The sequence below is a fragment of the Oculina patagonica genome, chromosome 12, assembly GCF_052425735.1.
Source record: "Oculina patagonica isolate OP01 chromosome 12, crgOcupat, whole genome shotgun sequence".
In the NCBI taxonomy this organism is placed as follows: Eukaryota; Metazoa; Cnidaria; class Anthozoa; order Scleractinia; family Oculinidae; genus Oculina; species Oculina patagonica.
In genome coordinates, this window is record NC_135769.1 from 22,220,813 (window position 1) to 22,242,579 (window position 21,767).

General features: G+C 39.3%; 3 protein-coding genes across 5 annotated transcripts in view; 1 reads left to right on the forward strand and 2 right to left on the reverse strand.

The window, feature by feature from the left end:
- The window catches only part of LOC144633688 (methyltransferase-like protein 22), a 23,818-nt gene extending 12,619 nt beyond the window's left edge, over positions 1-11,199 (forward strand). Inside the window, exons 7-12 of one of the 2 annotated variants that reach the window (XM_078492547.1) lie at positions 1,410-1,466; positions 3,081-3,155; positions 4,968-5,067; positions 8,160-8,319; positions 8,622-8,719; positions 9,714-11,199. In XM_078492547.1, the coding sequence (XP_078348673.1) occupies positions 1,410-1,466; positions 3,081-3,155; positions 4,968-5,067; positions 8,160-8,319; positions 8,622-8,648 (419 nt within the window). In that variant the 3' untranslated portion in view covers positions 8,649-8,719; positions 9,714-11,199. Of the gene's footprint in view, positions 1-1,409; positions 1,467-3,080; positions 3,156-4,967; positions 5,068-8,159; positions 8,320-8,621; positions 8,720-9,713 lie in introns of those variants that run through there. The other variant, XM_078492548.1, reaches the window with a different exon arrangement.
- On the reverse strand, positions 9,052-14,755 carry LOC144633673 (uncharacterized). The gene is made up of 8 exons (XM_078492524.1): positions 14,547-14,755; positions 13,382-13,623; positions 12,817-13,132; positions 12,460-12,522; positions 11,742-11,839; positions 10,901-11,098; positions 9,912-10,314; positions 9,052-9,374 (listed from the first exon to the last, which is right to left on the reverse strand). The coding sequence occupies exons 1-8, from the start codon at positions 14,593-14,595 to the stop codon at positions 9,229-9,231; spliced, it is 1,515 nt and encodes a 504-aa protein (XP_078348650.1). The 5' UTR covers positions 14,596-14,755; the 3' UTR covers positions 9,052-9,228.
- Positions 14,756-16,632: 1,877 nt separating this feature from the next.
- Positions 16,633-20,417, reverse strand: LOC144631977 (uncharacterized). Of its 2 annotated transcripts, XM_078490567.1 has the most exons (7): positions 20,199-20,416; positions 19,771-19,908; positions 19,313-19,456; positions 18,882-19,019; positions 18,413-18,601; positions 17,940-18,092; positions 16,633-16,971 (listed from the first exon to the last, which is right to left on the reverse strand). In XM_078490567.1, exons 1-7 carry the CDS (start codon positions 20,367-20,369, stop codon positions 16,756-16,758), a joined length of 1,149 nt encoding a protein of 382 aa, XP_078346693.1. In that variant the 5' UTR covers positions 20,370-20,416; the 3' UTR covers positions 16,633-16,755. The 2 variants fall into 2 exon arrangements, with proteins under 2 accessions (XP_078346693.1, XP_078346694.1); XM_078490568.1 differs by lacking the exon at positions 18,882-19,019 and having other exon boundaries at positions 20,199-20,417.
- Positions 20,418-21,767: the final 1,350 nt, after the last annotated feature.

The following is a 21,767-nucleotide window of genomic DNA, read 5'->3' on the forward strand; positions in this document are numbered from 1 at the left end:
AGATCACAATGGCAGCGCGGAATCTTAAATGATGGACTTCTTTATCCAATATGTCCAATCCTGTATTCATTAACATTTGTGCTATAGCTAACATGAGTGACGTTTTTACAAAGATATTATACATAACTTACATTAAGTTTTAGTTACAAGATGAAGCGAGTCTGCGCACTTTGTTGTTAAAAACTTAAGTCTTTAAGTTTTTTTGAACGTTTTTTGAACGTTTTTGAACGTTTTTTTGAACGTAGACTGCGAGTAGTCTCTCTTTTTTTTTTTCTTAAAAAATCCGTGGAACGAACGCAAAATTAGTGAGTGAGATCGAGCGCGATCCGAGTGGCAAGTCCGCGCTACTCGCGGCGAAGCCGCTCGATTTCGCTCGTTATTTTTGCGTTCGTTCCACGTTTTTTTTTTTATTTACTAAAAGAGAGATTGCTCGCAGTCAAGTCCTCACGATATAATGATGATGAGAATGATGATAATGAAATTTTTATAGCGCCATTTCCCAAAGGTTCAATGGCGCATTACAAAAAAATAGAATTATAAAAAGATGCAAAAAAAAAAAAAACTAGCTAACTAACTTACTAACCTACTATGCAATACGTTCTACTACGTATTACATAAAATACGTAATTATATTCTTTACGTAGTCTTTTATTTATTCTTTAGCAGCTTCCAAGGATTTTTCTTTGTTTATTTACAGTTTTTTTTTTTCATTCTTTCTGCACTTCATGGTTGCAAGTACAAAACGTGACACGAAAACTTTTATAGCAATGCAATCACGTTTTACGCATCACAACTATGATCACATGATAACGAGAGCAATGTATAGCTTTTAGAACGATATTGATAAATATGAAAACACAATGTGAAATATATCCGTTGTTGTGTGTACAGAGTTAATAAATGTCAACTGTATATAGAGAAATAAGTTAAAGTGAAATTAAATCATTTGTGCAAAAATCTTGTTAAAGTACTAGTTCCGATTTTTTTCCTGGTTTACAAAATAATTTAAGTAATAAGAGATTTATTAACACAACCTTACCTTCAGCTTGCCGATATATAATTATGTGAATGCGCCGATCTTAGATAGCCTACGTGCAGCCGAGTATGTCACGAAATCCTCGATTATACCGGCGGTTCAGATTGTCAGCGACGCAGGCTAGTCTGAAAGGAAGAGAATAAAGAAAAGTTTTACATAAATTAAGAACTATTTTTTATGATCTCGTAAAGAAAAATACTGGCACTTAAATTTCTTCTTCTTTTATCGTTAAACAATAGCAGTGTAGCAAACTTTACCAAGTTCAATACACAGAAAAATATTAGACTGGCAGTAAAGCATTCTGATTGGTTGATTTCAGTTATTAGCCCTCTCAGCTGTCTTATTTGTGTAATCAAGTGTTTTATATTCTCAGGTAGTGATGTTGTTACAGTCCGTAAATTTGACTGGTTGAATCCTGTACTACCAACTGGTAAGTAAATGAACTTATTTGCGTTACACTGCCACAACCTTTTGACAGAAGTTCTTTAGTTTGTCTCCTTGAAAGTGCGGTAGTGTAGTGGCTAGTCCTCCATGACCGGGGTCATTGCGTTGTGTTCTTGGGAGACACTTTATTCTCACGGTGTCTCTTCACCCTGGTGTATAAATGGATATCGTTAAATAAAATGAAGAGGTGACCTGTGTTATGCTATAACTGAAAGAATTCTCGCGCGCTCATTGGTCAAGAGCTGTGGTCGATGAAGTATAGACCATGAGAATGACGTAATCTGTAACGTAAGATAAGTCAAACTTTGGAAATCTTGAGAAATTGTCGTCACATTTCTGGGTGAAATTCCCTGCAGATTCGACGGTTTCAAGTGGAAAAACTGCGATAACACGAGGTGTTATGTCAAGTGAATCACATTTTTCCATGTTCTACTTAACAAATAGATTTCATTTTGCCGTGCGTCTGTTCAGTAATAGATCACAGATGACGTCAAAATGTGGTATGAACAGAGAAGTGGCCCACGAGGCGCTAGCCGAGTGGGTCACTGATGTTCATACCACATTTTGACGTCTTCTGTGATCTATTACTGAACAGACGCACGGCAAAATGAAATCTATTTGTTTTATATAATAACACAAGACTTCAGCACACTTCTGTGTGAGCAATGCTGCCGTACCGATGAGCTAAGTTGGTTTGATTTCACTATTAAGTTTTCGTTAACACGAAGCATTGTTAATCCGATTGAATAAACAGAAAAATGGTCAATTGAAGGTCAATGAAAAAACTAACCTTTATTCCGATTTGGAAAGTTGTTCAAATCTGTAAGCATTAACCGAAGCGTTCAACCGCAATTCGTTTATTTCCCGTGGCGTCGTCCAACTGTACAACATCGGTCAAACTTTCATACAGATTTCGGATAATTTCTCGTATAATTCACTGTCTTCTTCAAGCTTGTTTCGCCCAGTTAAATGCTTCGAAAGGTGAACGATGCTTGGCGTATTGTTTCTCACTGAAGATTTGTAATTAAGCTGAACTTTTTTGCTTTGTTGTGGCCCCGCAAGTTTGAAAAACTTTGCCGACAACTCTGATTTGGACTATGAACTCTGATCACGCGCGCGAGTCACACCACCGCGTGACGTCAACTATGTGTCTGTACTCTGATAGATCATAAGTAAGAACCAATCAAAATGCGCGTAGAATTCAGGTTATTATATAAATTCTTATAGACCATAGAAATGACGCCAAAAAATGTCCCAAAGTTAGCAGTAAACCCACTCGCCTTACGGCCCATCTTTTTTATTGTCTATAAGAGTGTAGACGATGAAAAATATGGTCGATTGTCAATTGGACTAGCAGAGAGCAAAGAGCTTGAACACAGACCTCCTGTCTGAAGTGCAACGCTCTAACCGTTAGGCCACCGCGCCTGCCAATTCTGTGTCTCCATAATCAATATGAGCTTTTTTCTGAATTATAAAATGTCGATTGGCACATAATTAGTATCCAAAGAAACTGGTAAGTTAGATTCAATTTGCATATCCTGGCCCAGTTCTTTCTTTTTCAACTTCAGAAGTTTTAATTATATTGTTTTTCTTGCTCCAGGTAACGGTCCATTTTGTTGGACAAAGGAAGACCAAGAAGCCTTAACAGACGTATCTATCGTGCTGGCAGCAGATGGTGAGTTTTGACAGAAACCTCGGCTATTGTACACACTTGAACATGCACATTTTTAGACGGATTTTTATTATTCCGCAGTTCTTCAGTAGGGATATTGCTAGGCAACGTGACGTAGTATCACGCTGACGACAAGCTGACGTCACAACTTTCTGACTACTCATGTTGTTCTTGATTGGACATTGTGAAACGCAAACTCTTTAGGTAGTTTAACGGGAAAGACACCTGTGCCCCAACTGACGTTTTCCTGATAAAAACTTTTTTCAGAAAGTTTTTTGAAATTTGTCAGCATGTTACTCGTAGTGCTGTGACTTATGCAGATCTTTGCATGTTCAAGTTCAACCTCGTTCCCAGGTCTGGAGAGAGACCCTGGGAACAAGGTTGGTTCAAGATCTAACTTCCTCTGAAAATAAGGCAGACGTCGAGCATACAGAGGCTGTGAAAAGTCTAAGGGGGAAATTGTCAGTTCATTATAATTTATTGGCCGCGGCCGCACTTAGAGAGTTGACTGGGTTAACTTTTTAGAAACCCGGTTAAAAATTTCCACAAAACTTAACTCGGTTAAAGTATAGTTACCATAACTAACTCAACTAAATATTTTTAGCGGCCGCATTACGATCAGACCAGACTGAAGTGATGTCATGGTTAAGCTATTTGAAAACAAGCAAAAACGGCCGGTTTTCATGATAATTCTATAACTTGCTCATTTCTTCTTCTGTTTTTTCTATTTCTTCCGAATGCGTTCTTTGCAAATTTCAAGCCCAGTTGTTTCAAATATTATCCCCCATATCGAAATCACCTTCAAGACCTTCAAGTTCACTTTTTTCAAGGAATCGGCGAAGAGAGAAAAGAGATCATCAGAAACCATGAGAGCCCTGTTTGAGCCAAATAATCCGCATTTCTCTGGTGGTTCTAGAGTTTCCTAATTGCAAGGGAAATTATAGAATTAAGCCACGAATTGTGTCCGAACGCCATGTTTGCGTGTAATGGAAAAGAATACCTTCTCTTACATGGAGATGATTGACACATTTGGCAAAGAAAACAATAGTTGAATCTGATAAGAAACCACTAACCTGGTTAGAACGACCCAGAAAGGTAGTTTCTAATTAACCTAACCCAGTTAAAAAATCTATTGTTCTTTGATTAATTTCCATGGGAACCACTAACCTGGTTAAGAGTCAGTTAACTTTCCAAATACGCGGCGACACTAGACATTTTTTTAACCCGGTTAATTTTAATTGATTAATTGGAAATAACCCGGTTAACTCACCAAGTGCGGCCGCGGCCATTATCAAATAATCCCATCTACTGAAATGAGCTACTATGCAAAATGTTGAAAAGCCAAGATGGCGAATTTGCATATTGATCATTATAGCTTGGCTAGAGCTCACGCGTGTAAAACAAGAGCGTGTGAACCTGTGTAAAGCAAGCACAACCGCAAATGCAAGCGCACAGAAGGGGTATTATTAGTATTATTAATTCCACTTTCTTGGCTTGTGTTGCACTTAGTGCCAAATTTGTATGTTTGAGCATTGATAAAGCAAGCACAAATGCAGCAGATCTTGGAAAAGAACATCAAATGTACCTGCGTATTAACGTTCTGTACGCTTGCTTAACACACCTGAATTTTTGTAGTTACTTAATAAGTGTAAACTGTACTTGCACTTTTTTATACGTGCATATGTAAACGTACAGTACCTGCACTTGCATTACATATTCTAGCAGTGCTTGCTCTTGCTTTGTTAGGGTAAACCAGGCTTGTGTTAAGACTTAACGTAAGGGTTCTTACTTTTTTTTTCGAACTATTAATTGTAGTGATTTACGATGACTCGTTGACTGATGCCTTCATTGAAACTGTCTTGCGCTTCTTGGAACCAAATACACAAGTAGTTCTTTTACTGGCGATCGAAAAGCGGTAAGTTGAATAAACAAGACACAGTTAAACACCGAAAAAAAAAGTTATATTATAAAGTACATGTATGATGTATTCAACCTTCGTACTCTACCCTAGAATAAGGCCTTATAAGCAATGAATATTTTCAGTACACGCCTGAAATTTAGATACTTGAAATAAATATGTCAATTTGTTAATAGCATAGAGTGGTCCAATGTAATGCAATATTATAATAATATTATTATTCATTTGTTTATTCATAACGTTAAAGAAGTGTTGACAGTAGTTTCAAACAAGAGCTCTTAGAGCTTACAACTGCGCTGGTCTCGTGAGCACTTTAGGGGAGCCATGTGGGGGGAACAAAAAATGCGCCCCCCCCCCCCCCTTATCCCCTTTACCTGCGTCGAACAATGTTGCGACTGACAAACAAGATGGTAGGAAAACACCTTGCGTGACATTTCATGGTTGACTAGTTCCATCCGAAATTAAATATTTTTCTTACCTTATATGCTATTAGGCCATCCCAATAAAATGTTTCGTTTCCCATCGCCCGACCGACCCATTTTTTTCAAAAAGTAAAAAAAAAAAATGCAGATTCACTAGTCAAAGAAGCAAGTACTTTAATTTACAAGCACACGATCTTGTTTTTTCAACAACAATTGACATTATGTGATGTCCTTGCCTTTAATTTTGATTAAAGAAAGAATAACGGAAGTAACGAACGAAATAGCCACCTTTTCACATTCGTAACCCGAGGCTTTCTTCCTTCAAGCGTTCCATCTTTTTTCTTTTTTTCTTTTTTTTTTGCCCGACCGACCGACCCACCATCAAAAGAGACGAGGCGATGGGAAACGAAACTTTTTATTGGGATGGCCTAATGCTGGCCAAATTTAATTCTCACGATCCTGATCCGTGAAACAAAAAAATCTTTTAAATCAGCATCCAGTGTTGTCTTGAATTACCGTTTAAAGATTGAATAACCAGCTCCGAAAATGGAATATTGGAGCAAATAATTAAATCAAATTTGAGAAAAACACTAGACCTGTGTTTTGCTGAATGGGAATTCCCCGGGGAATTAATTTAGCAATGACGTAACCCTTGCAAGTCAGGGTTTGTCTCAGTGATTTTCCATCAGATTTCAGAAATCCTATGGATGACACAGCTCCAAAAATAAATAACGCTAAAAAGTCGAACATTTCACACTTAACATGCTAAGTTTAGACCAGAGGATTTGTTTAGTTTCCGTTTGTGGCAGATTTAAACCTTTCAGAGCATTGCGTGATTCTTGCCGATCAGTGCCTTGTGAAAGTAAAAATTTGCTAACGCCAGCACATTCCAGGACACAAACGTAATGTAAATAAATGTAAATTCTTGCCCGCTAAAGCGTATTTTTTTAAAGCGTGAAATTTTAGTATTTTCTTCGATTTAAACGCTTCAAAATACTTCACACTGAATTTTGTAAAGAAAGATTAATAGCTTCGCAAAGATTTGAAAGGTAGCTGATAATAGCTTTGAAAAATTACGTGACTCGAGGTCTAGCCGATCGAAAGTGAAACTTGTCATGTCAGCACATTCTTTTACACCAACGTAATGGTATTTATTCACAGATTCTGGCCCGCTGAAATATATTTTTCCTTCGACGCGTGAAAATTTAGAAATTTCTTTGAGTAAAACGCTTCAAAATCGGACGTCTCACGCTAAACATGCTTATTAAGACCAAAGCATTTGAAAATTTCCCATTGGTAAGTTTTTTCTAGCTTTTAAACCTTGCGTGACCCAAGCCCGGCCGAGCGGGGGCATCAGTCTGGTCACTGAGAAAAAAACAAGAAGCTCTTATAGCTTAAAACTGCGCTGGTCACGTGACCACCCTAAGGGAGCCATGGCGGGGGAATGAAAAAAAGATAACTAAAAAATATTGAACAACTTGAAGTGAAATGGGGAAAAAATAAAATAAATAAATAAATAAAAAATTCCACATCCTGACAGTGGAAAAAAAGCCTTTGCCATAAAAGCTGACCCCCCCCCCCCCCCCCCTTACCCTAACCCGCCTCAAATAAATTATGATCGCCCTAAAAAAAACACCGGCTTTCGAAACAAACCCCGAATATTGATTTCATTACGTCTGGCGTCTTTCTTCCTCTTTCTGTATTACAATAGGCGGTTGTTAAAATGTAGCGAGTGACAAACATGATGATAAAAAAAGACACCTTGTGTGACATTTCATGGTTGACTAGTTCCAGCCGCGATTAATTATTATGCAAATTCTGGCCGAATTCCCACGCGTGGACGCTAAAGCCGTTTTTAGCACAGAGGGTATTCCCCTAGCCTACCAAATGACGTAAGCGGTACAAGTCAGGGCATGTTTGTGAAGGGAATTTTTCTTCACATCTTTAAAATCCTTTCAATAACACAGCCTAAAAATAGATTACGCTTAAAAGAGAAATACTTTGCAATAAATGTGTTTAGTAAAGACCAAAGGATTCGCAAAGATTTGAAATGTAGCTGATTAATAGCTTTGAAAAATTACGTGACTCGAGGTCTAGCCGATAGAAAGTGAAACTTGTCATGTCAGCACATTCTTTAACACCAACGTAATGGTATTTATTCACAGATTCTGGCCCGCTGAAATATATTTTTCCTTCCGCTTCAAAATCGGACATCTCACGCTAAACATGCTTATTAAGACCAAAGCATTTGAAAATTTCCTATTAGTAAGTGTTTTCTAGCTTTTAAACCTTGCGTGACCCCAGCCTGGCCGAGCGGGGACATCAGTCTGGTCACTGAGAAAAAAAAAAAAAAAGGACGTGCAGAGCAAGAACTGCGCAGCGCAGTTAAAAAACCGCTTGCAGAGCAAGAACTGCGCAGCGCAGTTAATAATGCAAACCAAACTGAGAAACAAAACGACTTAAGACTGTTGACAAGAAATATGTCGAATTGACGTCATTAGTCGCGCTTGTTGCACGCGTGGAACTCCTCCAATCAGTTTTCAGTTGAATTATGTCTATGAACAAACTCTTTTCAGGTACGTCTGTATGACAGAAGCTAATAAAAAAGGCAAACGTCGACCATGTTTGTATAAACAATTACAATGTAAACTTTCCTTTTACATTCAGATTGAACTTCACCCTCGAGGAGCTAGCGGTAACGTCTCCAGCATACAACTATTTTCTTGGTAAAATAGAAGAGCTAGAAAAAGTGGAGAAAAGATTGAAGGCAAGACAATTCGGCACTGAGTTTCCACAGTACCTGCAATATGATCGAGTCAAGGAATTGGTAAATTATGTGATTTTAAGTTTCAATGGTTTGTTTGTCTGAGTGCCAGGCACCCTGAAGGGACTAAGCCATAGGTATTTGCTAGAAACGGAATTTGCAATTTGTTTCTGTGCCTCTTCCCTTGATTGATTCCTTCCTCTGTCTCCCTCCCTCGTTCTCTCCTTCTCTCCATCCCTCCTTTCCTTCCTTTTCCTCCCTCTCTCTTTCTCTACCCCCTCCCTCTATCCCTTCCTATACCCTGTCTTCTCTCTACCTTCCCCTGTTTCTTGTTTCCATGGTCATTTATTTACGTTCTTCTTCAGGAATTGTGGGAAATTAAACCACCTTAACCACGTTAACAAGAAGCCAGTGGACACTCAGCACTTTGAAATTGTTGGCTTTCAAGAGGTTTACTTCTAAGGTATGTTATATAGGACGTTCTGCATTGTACTGCAATGTAAGCTTCGAAATGGTCTTAACAGCGTGTACGATGTACGAATTAAGGTAAAACCGCTAAGTGAATTTAACGCAACGGCCACCAGTCATTTACATAATTAGATTTCTTCATCAGCGCGCAACCTTGGTGCACGACGTGGCGTGACATTGCGACATGGATTACGTGCACTGTAACGATGCGTATAAACAATTAGCACGGACGTCTTAAATATACTTTGTTGGCTTCATAACCACTGGAATAATCGACCGAAATACTGTTTATACTGTACTGCAGGGCAATCAGCCCTCCTGTTATTCCCGTTCTGGAAGAAAATCCCGCTAACGCAGTTGAATTCGCTAGTCAATCAGTCATTTGTGGCAAGAGGAATACCATACAATAAGTAATTTTAAGTATTTTTTGTAATTATTTTTATGCATTTTAATAACAGGTAATCCTGCATAAATATGACTATATTATTATTATTAAATACACATCTACAGTCTGTCAGGCACTTCTGGTGGTCGTCGTCTGAGGGTGTCAAGTTCCCTTAATAGATTTATCCGTTGTATTGCTCCTGTTATCTCTCTCTGTAATCCGGACTGCATGGAAACATCTAGAGCTTGTTGAGCAGCCATCAAACCTGCAAGAGAATATTATGGTTAATGCTTAATGTCCACTGATATAGTGTTCGTCCGTTCCTTTGTCAGTCCTTCAGTCAATCAGACAGACAGACAGACAGACAATAAATCGATCGACTAATCGATCGATCAATCAATCAGTCAATCAGCCACCCAACCAATCAATTAACAGTCAATAATCAGTCTTTCAGTTGATCAATCAATTCGTGAATCACTCACTCACTCAATCAATCGATCGATCGATCGATCGATCGATCGATCGATCAAACAATCAGTCCACTATCAGATAGCGTTATTAAACACTTAATAAACTGTTAACTGTTAGTTTTCTTTTCCTACAGGATATTTTCTTGTTACGGCAAATTAAGTAAGATGGAAGAATTAAAGAAAATCTGCGTGATTTTATTTCACCGTGTCAAGACTCGACGAATAGCAGGAAGATTCAATGGTGAAAATGATAGTTAAGTTTAAAGCATTCATGTTCGTGGCCGTGATACAGATACTTGAAGGTAACAGAAAGGTAATTGAGTCACCCTTACCGCCGTCGATATCTCTTGACCTGATGCAATGGTCAGTCTTGCAAAGGCAGAAAGTGCTAGTCATCCAATTCGAACAGTGCGGAAAGAGGCTGTTAAATCTTATGATGATGGTACCAGCGCGTGTCAAGCTGTCTTGGGATACAGCAACATTAAGATCGGGTGCCCCGTTTGGGGAGCACTTGAGGTATAGGGAGATCAATCTGTTGTATACTCGAGGAAGCACGCGGGCTGTTGTGTTTAGGTGTTGATGCATCCAGTGTTCTGCCGCCTTCTGGAGGAAACTCTCTGCTTCCTTTTCTTCGACATCGCTTACCCCCGCAATGGCTGACCTTTCCATGGTTATTGCCCCAATGTTGTAGAGCGTTATTGAGGTATACGTAGACGGTTCCATTGGCTCAAATATCTACGGACGATTAAACATGCAAATGGTTTAAGTTATATAGTAAATGGTTTGAACCCAGGAGTATCAGTAGGTCGTAAAGTATGATCGTCCAGGTGAGAGTAGTTCTGAGAAGAACTGTTGTTGGTGGCTGACTTTTTGACAACCTGAGCGGAAGTCATCTTCAGAGTCAAGTTTATTCGTTTGTCTCACAATACAAGTCTTAAATATGAAGCAGTCATTTTCATCCCGGTTCGAGGGTCTGCTGATAATGTTTTTAAATAACAAGAATAAAACTTTTGTTAATGAAATTTAGTATAGAAAGTAATCATTTTAGTGAATTTCATACTAACGCATTGACACAAAAGCTTTTACAAAACTCCTAAGGAATCCAACTAAACAAACCAATACCCCTTACTAGCTTCACGTTTTACATTTACATTTTACATTTTATTTGCATCCTCGCTATATCGCTAGTCAGCCTCGTCTTCTACTGACTTTCTAACATTTGTCGAGAACGGTTTTGTTAAAAAAAAAAATTACATTATTGCCGGAACCTCGGTATGTTTTGTCGTCTCGAAATAACTTTAAAACCATGCAAAAATCTCACCTCCAAAGCCTCAACAATGTGCTCACCGGCACCATCTTGATTGCCAGCAAATCTGTCAGCAGCAGCATACACAGCAGAGGCATAGCCCCGGATGGCACGGTCATTTACACAGCTGTAGTATGAAGACAAGCGGCAGGCTCTTTTGGCAAGATTGACTCCCTCTTCCAGCCGGTGTTGGATTAAAGAAGCGACACCTTTCTACAAAAAGACGTACAAAGGAACGTCAATTAACATTATCTTTATTCTCGTCACCCGTCTGCTGGTCGTTTAGTGAGATATTGAAGTAGTTGAGACTTACCCTTACCAAAGGAATGGGCAAACCACTAATAAACGATTTAAAAAAACAGGCAGTGATCAACAAACAAGATAAAAATGATTCTGCAGTTAATACCAGCTTTGCTGACCCAACCCCCCCCCCCCCCCCCCGCCCCCTTTCCCACTCCCAGCATGTTTCAGGGATGCTTACCAGTAGTCAGAAGAAACCGGTTGGGATGACCTCTGAAGGTTGTCCATTAGTTCCATCCAGAATTCCCGAAAAATCAACCTTACCATTTGCATTCTAACCGAAAATTCCGGTTTTCATGGCTAAATAGTATAAGCACTCCAGGTTACCCAACAGTTCGCTGTTACGTATTCCCATTTACATTCCTGGGTATAGAGAGGCACAGTGAGAGTAAGAACACTGCACTATATATGACCCCGACCAGCGCTAAAACCCAGACTATTCAATTCAGAGTCCAGTGCGATAACCATTAGGTCACAGCGCCTCCCACAATAAGAAGAAAAAGATATTTCGCATTTAGTTATAGTTAAGGCAGGTTTATCCGACATTTTGGCTCACCTCGAGCAGTATCATGGCAACTAGATCTTGATATTGTGGCCTTGTTTTGGCCCATTTTTCCAGTATCTTTCTATGACGTCTATAAAGTAGAAATTGCCCTGCAAGAGTGACAAAACGAAATTACGTCATGAATCAAGTTCTCCCTAAATTCCGATTATCCCACCACCCCACCTTCCCTTCCGCCCCTTCCCCTCCACGCACCGTAGAACCTATTTAAAAGAAAGCACAAGAAACCCTTCCATGCATGACACCGCGCTTAAAACCGTCATCTTAGCTAAACTCGCATCAAAATCTCCTGTGTAAATGGGCCTATATTCATGATATACCAGAGTATTTTCCTCTACAATGGCAAGCAGCTAGGGGTGTGATGGTTAAACAAAGCATTCACTGGGGGATATGTCTTGTCTTGATGTATGTACCACTAAAGTCTCAATGGTAATATCAACAGAAATGCATATAGAAATCAGTATGGGTTATTTATGTCTTAAGCTCACTTGTTGTCTTAAAGGCTACATTCATACACCACTTTCATAATGGCGGCCAATTTATTTATTCTTTTATATGTATGTTAATTAGCCCTACTGGCCTCGTCAGCATGTGAAAAATTCAAAAGAATTTTTACTCTAAAACGAGGCCAGTAGGGCTAATTAACATACATATAAAAGAATAAATAAATTGGCCGTCATTATGAAAGTGGTGTATTGTATGCTGAACTCACCATTGTCTGCTAGATCCTCAAAATACATAATGACACTCCAGGCAAAGGGATACTTCAGCACCCCTATTTATGTGTAAAAAATCCAATTACAAAAGTTACGATGTATTCTGTATTTCGCGTCATGTGCTAAAGCAGGGGGTAAAAAAACCTAGTACCTTTCCTTCGGAGGTTTATGCCTTTTTAGTGTGTTGGGACAACACGAAACCAAATAAGACCAGAATTAAATAAGACGGTCAATAATCAGTACAGTTTTTCAACTACTTCCTCTACTGTAAAACCTTGTTTTTTTTCTGTTTGTGTGTTTGTTTGTTTGTTTGCCCTTTAATTTTTTTTTTTGTCTATCTTAAAACCACTTACCTGTAAGTTTTAATTTAGGAAGAGGGTACTCGATTTCAATTACGTTCCCACTTTGGTAATAAGAAGAGAAGCCTACTCCCGGGATGTTCGTTTTTATGCTGAAGGCAATCTCGTCACACACAATAGCGTTATCCTCCATCTCCTTGATAAGCTGTAATGTCGCATTGTAAATCATGGGGACGTCTACAGGTAACAGGAGGGTGAATGTACGTGCATACGATGGAAGCTGGTTCCCTTTGCTGTCTACTGAAGAGTTACCAATGACGACTCCTCTACGAGGAGATACATGCAAGATAATCCTGTATTCTCCGTCATTCTGTTATAAACAGAAGTTAAAAATGAGCTCATAAAAATGAGACAACGTTAGGGAGTTTGTCTTCTTATCCCGTTTGTCTAATCCTTTTTCGCCTTTACTTAAGGTTACTTGACTTATGCATGCCAGATCGAACAGGAATTTAAAAAGTGTTGTTATTGCGCAAGATCGACTGCCAAATGTTGATGTGGTCGTTGATGTGGGGAAAGGGTTATGAAAAAAAAAAACATTGTATCTAGTATCTATATTTACCACAATAACTTCATTTGGACTTGGAGAAGTCATATCACAAATCCATATCTCCTTGCTGCGTCTTGAATAAAGCGCGATAACATGACAAAAAGTAGCTGTTGTCTGTTCTAAGTCCTCAGGCCTGTACTGTTGCCATGGGGTGGCTCTAACTTGCCTTGCACCGCGAGGTTTATGCTGACTTTGCTGTATGACCTTCAGTGCAACATCCCCAGCATATATCCTCTCTGTTGTCGGTCTGTTGCCTAGAAAAGCAAACTTGAGTAAGAAAGAATTTACCTTGAAAAATATTTAACGGTCTGCATGCACAATTTCCGCAAATACAATGTGTCATTCGACGTGTTAGGTGACGTTTGTAAAACACATGAAAACTGAATCAAAGTAGAATACTGCACGCTTTGGTGCCATAAGAGAGTTTTTGAAAGAAAAATCCGCTGACCGTCAATACACTACCAAGACAACGGTATTCTTTCACAGTATGAAGTGCGTAACCGAGGTTCAGCAATCGGTCGAAATCGGGCTATATCAGGTTATCAGATTGGTCATCTAAAGGCAGACTGACTATTTTTACTAGACTTATTTTATTTTACTGATTTGTTATGGAACATGTTCATTCAAACCAGTATGATCTAACCTGGTATGGCTTAAATTTGTAATGATCTTTCAGTCATTTGGGCATCATCATTTTGATACATATAAAACCCGCTAACTCGATCAATCTTACAAGTAAGAATTGTGTGTTCTTGCTAGCAAAGTAATCTAATTTTTCTTTTTTTCTCTTCGTTTTTTGCTGTAAAACATGAACCATAAACCGAAGATGTCTGACAGTTATGTAAATTAAGTGATCTTCAAGAAATTTGCATACGTTCAATGTTTGAACTTTACCGACAATATCAAGACGACATTGGTGAGCCTGACATCGTTGTCGCTTTCTTTTATAGTAGCTGTTTTGATTTTATATAAACAACGCAATCTCTGTGCCAAATTTGGGAGTTTCTGTTGAACAGAATTCAGAAAACGAACGTGTAGCAAATATAAAATATTAATTGATACAACTGCATTTAACGTAAGTGACTTCTGTTACCATCTAAGCATTTGCCAAATCCAGAGGGAAAATATAGACAACTTTATAAAGCCATCGGTACATAAAAAAAGCTTTTTCACTTACCAGCAGCGCTGTTCATGTTACGAGCGACACGATGCTGTCTGATCGCCATGTTACATACAATTGTTGGGTTGTAAAAAATATTGTGTGACCGGTGAAAACATTCGAAAGTGACTGAAACGATACGTTGTTGTTGAGATTACTGTAATCGAAAGTGAAAACTTAGCTATTCTTAGCTATGACCTTTCCTTCGTCGCAGTTTTCACCGAAAAGTTTTCGAAAGCCAAACTTGTTCCGTCAATAATTGCAAACACGTGCGTATCACATGACTCTGATTAATTGATAATTTACACGAATCGTCAATTCTTGGAATCGCAGCCACCTGCGTGACACAAATTTTGGTGGGAGTCGAGTCGCAGAGGTAAATGACGACCAAAAATGATTGAAATTCGTATACAGAGGCTGGGCGCTTTGTGTTTCACTCGATGCATTTAATTGATCTGATTGATCTAAAAACAGTTCATTTTGCCAAGACGTGTAATAAAGGAGAAAGCAAATGGTGGACAGGATATTGAAAACTTACAGTTGAATGTAAGTTTTCAATTGCAGTCTGCATGCGCAAGATAAAGGAAGTTTGCAAGAACGGGAACAACTTCCGTTCGCACCGATTTTCCTGCTCGGTTTACTTCGTGTCGCCCTGCCAACTGCCCTGGGTGCGAGAATGCAAGATACCGTAAAATTCCAAAAATAGCCCCCTGATAATTAACCCCCAAATTTCAGAACTTAAAATCCTTAATTTAATGATCACCCTCCCCGAACTCCTTTAGAGTGTGTTCATGGCGGCCATATTGGAGGAGTGAAACGATAATAAATAAAAATGGTTTTCCTTTGGGAAAAAAAATCATTTTTTATGCAAATATCTAGAACGCTCTATTGAAGAGCTTGTCTTGTGTATTTTGTATTTTATGTCTTACAAGACCCTGGAGAGACTTGCCATGTTTATCTGATTTGACGACTATAGATCTTGCTTTGTGCTTCATATTGTTATATTTAAGAGATTTACCATGGGCAATTCTTGCATGTACTTTGTTCCTACAAAATTTCAGACGCAACTACATCCCTTCTAAATGTAAACACAAACATTTAAACGAAAACTTCTTCCCGAAAATAATAATCTGTAAGCCAAACAAAAAACCGTTTAAACATTATTGAAATGTCGTAGTTGGCGAGGGAAATCTTTGTCTGTACCAGTGATCGTAACCAGCAATAACATTCAGAAATTTCAAGGGTATTGATACAAAAGAGAGGGACTGGGCAACATTTCTGAACGCCAAGAACTGACGAACACCAACCATTCTCGTCCCCATAGCCCTTTTCGTTTCTCTTAGCCGGCAGGACCTTGGCACGAGGAAACGAAGGGCTCTGGGGACACAGAATTTCCTGTCCTAGATTCTAGGACTTCCGGCCTTCATGTATGCAGTCATGACGTTTCAAAGGAATGTATGAGAGAGTCGTTGTTTTCGACTTCCGTTTAGGAATTCTTTGTTCCAAACAGCCAATCAAAAAAAGTCGAATTAATTCAAAAATCCAGTTTCCCAAGAGCCCTTCGTTTTCTCGTGCCAAGCCGGCTAAGAGAAACGAAAGGGCTATGGGGACGAGAATGAGAACTAACAAATACCAACTCGAACTAATTGGAAACTCGCTGCACCCTTCCTTCGCGAGAATTATTGCAGTCTGCGATAGTGTTGTCGCCAAAACTGTTGTATTAATGCAAAGGTGTCGAAAAAATGCTCCGAACCTATTTAAAATAATAACTACAAAACGAAGACCCTATTTTAGATCCATCTTACAGATGTTGAGCTTTTTGTTAACCTTGATAAAATGCTTTTTGTTTGGGTGAGTTTATTTCCAATCCTTTCATTACATTAATTACACCGCTATTCGCCCGCAAAAGTAGATTACTTTCTTCGAATTTCTCTTCTGAAATGACATTTTCTTTCCTAAACTTAAAAATATGAAACTTTGATCCGGGCCATATTAATTACTTCAATTATATGCGGACTTACACAGCTGAAAAATGGCGTCTAAGAGGAAACTGACTTAATCATGAATTCGTATGGAACACTGAACATTAACACACAGATTCAGATATTTTTCAATGCTTTATTCCCATTTCTTTTTTATCTCATCCGCTATAACAGCTACATGTCATTTGTTTTATTATCCGGTCATCAGTGATAACATGTTTCCGAAATTATCGCTGCAATTTTCCTCACTCAGCCGGGCGTGTTGGTCTTCCCGATGGCCTGGTAAATGGTCTTGACGGGCGGCCGCGGGTGGGGCGTCCGCTGGGCCTGGGGCGGCAAAAGCGAGGCACACGTCGACCTTTCTTAAGGCAGGCCTTCGCGCAGATTATACAACGTATCTTCTGCTTGCAGCTGTCACCAGCATTTTCGAAGCACATCTTGCTCTTCTCCAGGCATACTTTCTACATAAATGGTAAGGAAAAAAGAAATACTCTTGCTGATGTTATTTAATTATATATCTTCTACTGGTTACGAAATATTGTTTTTTTTTTCAACAGTAAGACTATTGTAAGTAACTTAAATTTTCTTTCCAAGCAATTAGACCGTGAAACATTTGGACATTATTTTTGGTCAATATGCAACAAAGTTCACTTCGCAGCACAGCAACTTCTAGGTTTTTTTTTGTCTTCTACCGGCTACGAAATTTAAGTATTTTATACAGTCACAATGAACCGACATTACTTCAAGTAACGCTAAACGTTATTTTTTCAAGCAGCCATAGCCGGCCGGCGAGAATAGATTTAGTCATGATCCATTACCGTATGAGCTATAGCATCTGTATCTAAACGTCATTCATGGCCGTTGATAAGGGAACATTTGACAAAACTTGGAAAACGAAAGGTTTAAAACTGGGAATTGTTGGCAGCTATTTCAGAACTTTCTATGCTTGATCGTCCCTATAGCTAAGTTATATCTATAGCTAAATACATCTATCACAGGTAAAGTAGTCACATCCCAACAAATCTTTTGTGTGGAATCAATTCAAAGCTAGAAAGCTTGTGATTTTTTACCCAGCACTCATTACAGCAGGGTGCATGTGCAATTCCGTGTTCAGCCAGTTTGCAAATATGGCCATACCCACACCCCCACCTCCCCCCCCCCCCCACCCCCATACCCCACACCCCAGTTACTTAAGGCTATACACTGTTCATTAAATGTCACGTGGCTTCCAAAGAATAAGCGGGAGTCCGCAGAACTGAAGAAAATAACGAAATATAGTATCAGCGGTCTCAATTTGTCACTCTCATTGTTCAATGAGAAGCAACCACTGTGTTAACCACGCACATCATAAAATTTTTGCTGATATAATTAATTATATCAGTCTACATTGATGTTTGTACATCTGTACGTTCCGTAACTGTGTACGTACCTTTTTAGGAGGAAGCGTGAAAGGCAAGGTCGGCCGTGGAGATGGAAGGTTCTCTTTAATGCACTTGCCAAACTGCTCCAAGCACTTCAGTCGGGCGCAGGGCTCATCATTTGCGTTTTGGAAGCATTTTCCCAAGTCTTCTCTACATTTTTTCTGTGAAGGAAAACAAAGTACATAATGATTATCATCGTTGTTTTCACGGAGGTGAGTATCCATCTTAAACCCACGTCAAATTGTCTGATGACTACGTTGAGTTTATTGGGTGAAGGATTAACACGGATCATGACCGGAAGAGTTTGGAAAAAAAAATTAGCGAAATTTTCCAAGAGGTAATTTCTTTAACAGACAATTAACAATCAACAAACTTAACTGCCAGCATCCAAACCTTCCTTGTTTGAATATGCTGTTAATAAGGGCTTCTCTAACATTACAGCAGCAGTGGAGGAATTAAAAATGAAGCAAACTGAGCTTACCACGAAAGCCGGAGGAGTACCACTTGGACGGGGACGGCGTGGGTCATTTTCCTCGTCATCTAACTCACTCAAGTAGTCTTCGGCTGGGCGAGTTGGTCTTCCCGATGGTCTAGTAAATGGTCTTCCTGATGGTCTGCCAGATGGACGGTGCTCTTTTATGCACTGGCGCAATTTTTCTAAACACACTTTCTGTGAAGGAAAACAAAGTACATAATGAGTATCTTCGTTGTTTTCACGAGGTGAGTATCCAACTTAATTCCCACGTGAAATTGTCTGAGGACTACTCGCTAAAAACTGTCACTGAAAACTTTCAGCGAAATTTTCCAAGAGGTAGTTCCTTTAACAGAAAATTAACAATTGAGAAACTTAACTGCCAGCATCCAAACCTTCCATGTTTGATTATGTTGTTAATGAGAGGGTTAGGGAAGGAATTGGAAAAAGTAATTAAGATGAAGCAAACTGAGCTCACCGGTGGACGGGGACGGGGACGGCGAGGGTCATTTTCCTCGTCAGCTGGGCGAGTTGGTCTTCCCGATGGTCTGGTAAACGGTCTTCCAGATGGACGGTGCTCTTTTATGCACTGGACCAATTTTTCTAAACACACTTTCTGTGAAGGAAAACAAAGTACACAATGATTATTTTCAATTCGTTGTTTTCACGAGGTGAGTAACCATCTTAATCCCCACGTGAAATTGTCTGATGACCTACAGTGAGTTTAACGGTAAGAATTTGAAAAAGAATTCAGCGAAATTTTCCAAGAGGGAGTTCCCTTAACAGACAATTAACAATCGGCAGACTTAAATACCAGCATCCAAACCGTCCTTCTTTGATTATGCTGTTAATGGGAGGTTTAGGGGACGAATTGGAAAAAGGAAATAAGTTAAAGCGAACTGAGCTCACCGGTGGACGGGGACGGCGTGGGTCATTTTCCTCGTCATCTAACTCACTCAAGTAATCTTCGGCTGGGCGAGTTGGTCTTCCCGACGGTCTACCAGATGGACGGTGCTCTTTAATGCACTGGAGCAATTTTTCTACACATTCTTTCTGTGAAGGAAAACAAAGTACATAATGATTACCATCGTTGTTTTCACGAGGTGAGTATCCAACTTATTTCCCACGTGGAATTGTCTGATGACTACACTGAGTTTATTTTGTGAGAAATTAACACGGATTATAACCGGAAGAATTAGGAAAAATTCAGCAAAATTTTCCAAGAGGTAGTTCCTTTAACAGAAAATTAACAATTGAGAAACTTAACTGCCAGAATCCAAACCTTCCATGTTTGATTATGTTGTTAATGAGAGAGGATTAGGGAAGGAGTTGGAAAAAGGAAATAAGATGAAGCAAACTGAGCTCACCGGTGGACGGGGACGGGGACGGCGAGGGTCATTTTCCTCGTCAGCTGGGCGAGTTGGTCTTCCCGATGGTCTGGTAAACGGTCTTCCAGATGGACGGTGCTCTTTTATGCACTGGACCAATTTTTCTAAACACACTTTCTGTGAAGGAAAACAAAGTACACAATGATTATTTTCAATTCGTCGTTTTCACGAGGTGACTAACCAGCTTAATCCTCACGTGCATTGTCTGATGACTACATTGAGTTTAACAGGAAGAATTTGAAAAAAATTTTTAGCGAAATTCGGTCCAAGAGGGAGTTCCTTAAACAGACAATTCACAATCGACAAACTTAACTACCAGCATCCAGACCGTCCTTCTTTGATTATGCTGTTAATGAGAGGGTTAGGGGAGGAGAAAAAGTAATTAAGATGAAGCAAACTGAGCTCACCGGTGGACGGGGACGGGGACGGTGAGGGTCATTTTCCTCGTCAGCTAACTCGCCAAAGATGTCTTCATGATCTTCTTCACTTAAGAATTCCACGAAGTCTGGATGCTCAAATGGCAACTCTGCCAAGGCAACTGAAGCTCCGAGAAACAGGAACAGTAGTAGAGAGTTCATCTTGAGAACAGTGCTTTGCTGGTTCGCAAGGCAATGTGTTCGACACAGATCATGCTTGGCCTTTTATAAGCCTGTGATATCGGTGATTGCATCTAAATTGGCAAAAGCGAGAACATGTAAGTCTTTGTTCCAACCCCGTTTGTTTTCCTACGCCGCGCGAAGAAGATAAACAGTTTTCTCAGCTGATATCCACCGCTGAACGTTATTTAAATACTAGACGCACACTTTATGTTATTAAACGGCTAATCTTTGGTCGACTCTCGTGGTTTTCTTGTAATGGTGTAAAATTAAAAGCATTGGGAGGGAACAAGAGAACAAAAGATTAAAAAAAAAAGAAATGATTTTGACTACGTTGAACTCGGTCACGTTGGTAACGCGCTCTAAAAATACAGAGCTTGTACACCCACATGGTCAAACTTTCAATGAACAGTTTACTTGGTTGTGTGAACAGCACACCCATGTTTGCTTAATGCGCTCTTAAGCTTTGTTCCGACGAACACAAAACTATACAAAGCTTGTTTTACTTTATGGGCAAATTAATGGCAATTTTATTTACAAAGGTATCTTTACAAAGCGGTGTTTCGTTTTGTACAAGGAGGCAAACCTTGGCGTAGGTTAACTCGGTTTATTGCCCCGGCGACCACAAACACGCGTAATATAACGGGTGTGTGTGTGTTTTTTTTTTTTTTTTTTTGGGGGGGGGGGGGGAGGGGGGGGGGTAAAAATCACAAAGGCAAACTCAAGGTATCTTTTCAAAACTGTATTTTTTGTGTATGACCCACAAGTAAATTTTCTGTACTTTTTATCTGGCGCTTTGCCCCTTTGTATCAATTGCTGTTAGCCATATTAAAATAAACAAAAAAAAGCTACGTTGGCAAATATTTGCTCCCAAATTTTGTACGTAAGAAGCAATAATTAAACCATACTCGTAACTTCCAGCTTAGTCCTTTTCTCTTTTAATTCCCGCTTTTCTAATAAGCGCTGAATTCAGGCTCTGGAACTAGATATTTACCAGTGCCCTGGGTGCAAGCAAACGCAACATTTCTTTTCTTTTGAAGTCAGTAAACCAATAACAATTTAATTTCACAGGCCTAGTTTATTGTTTAAAGCACTAAAAGAAAAAAAAATCTCTACGCGTTTTGTTTGTGCAAGTAGGCAAACACAGTTCCTTCAAGCAAATATAAAGGACACAAGTTTATTTTGTGCATGCAAGAACAAGAACTTCTTTGCAGTAAATCTTTGCACTTTGAAGACGTGAAAAAATCCACCTGTCATTGTGTAAAATAAAAGAACAGCTTACGTGTGCTTATGTCAATACTAGAGGTCTACAGTGTGGAAACGAGGAAACTCTTTCTTTAAACGCCCCCTTACATGAAGCTTAATGAGAGACTAGCTGAT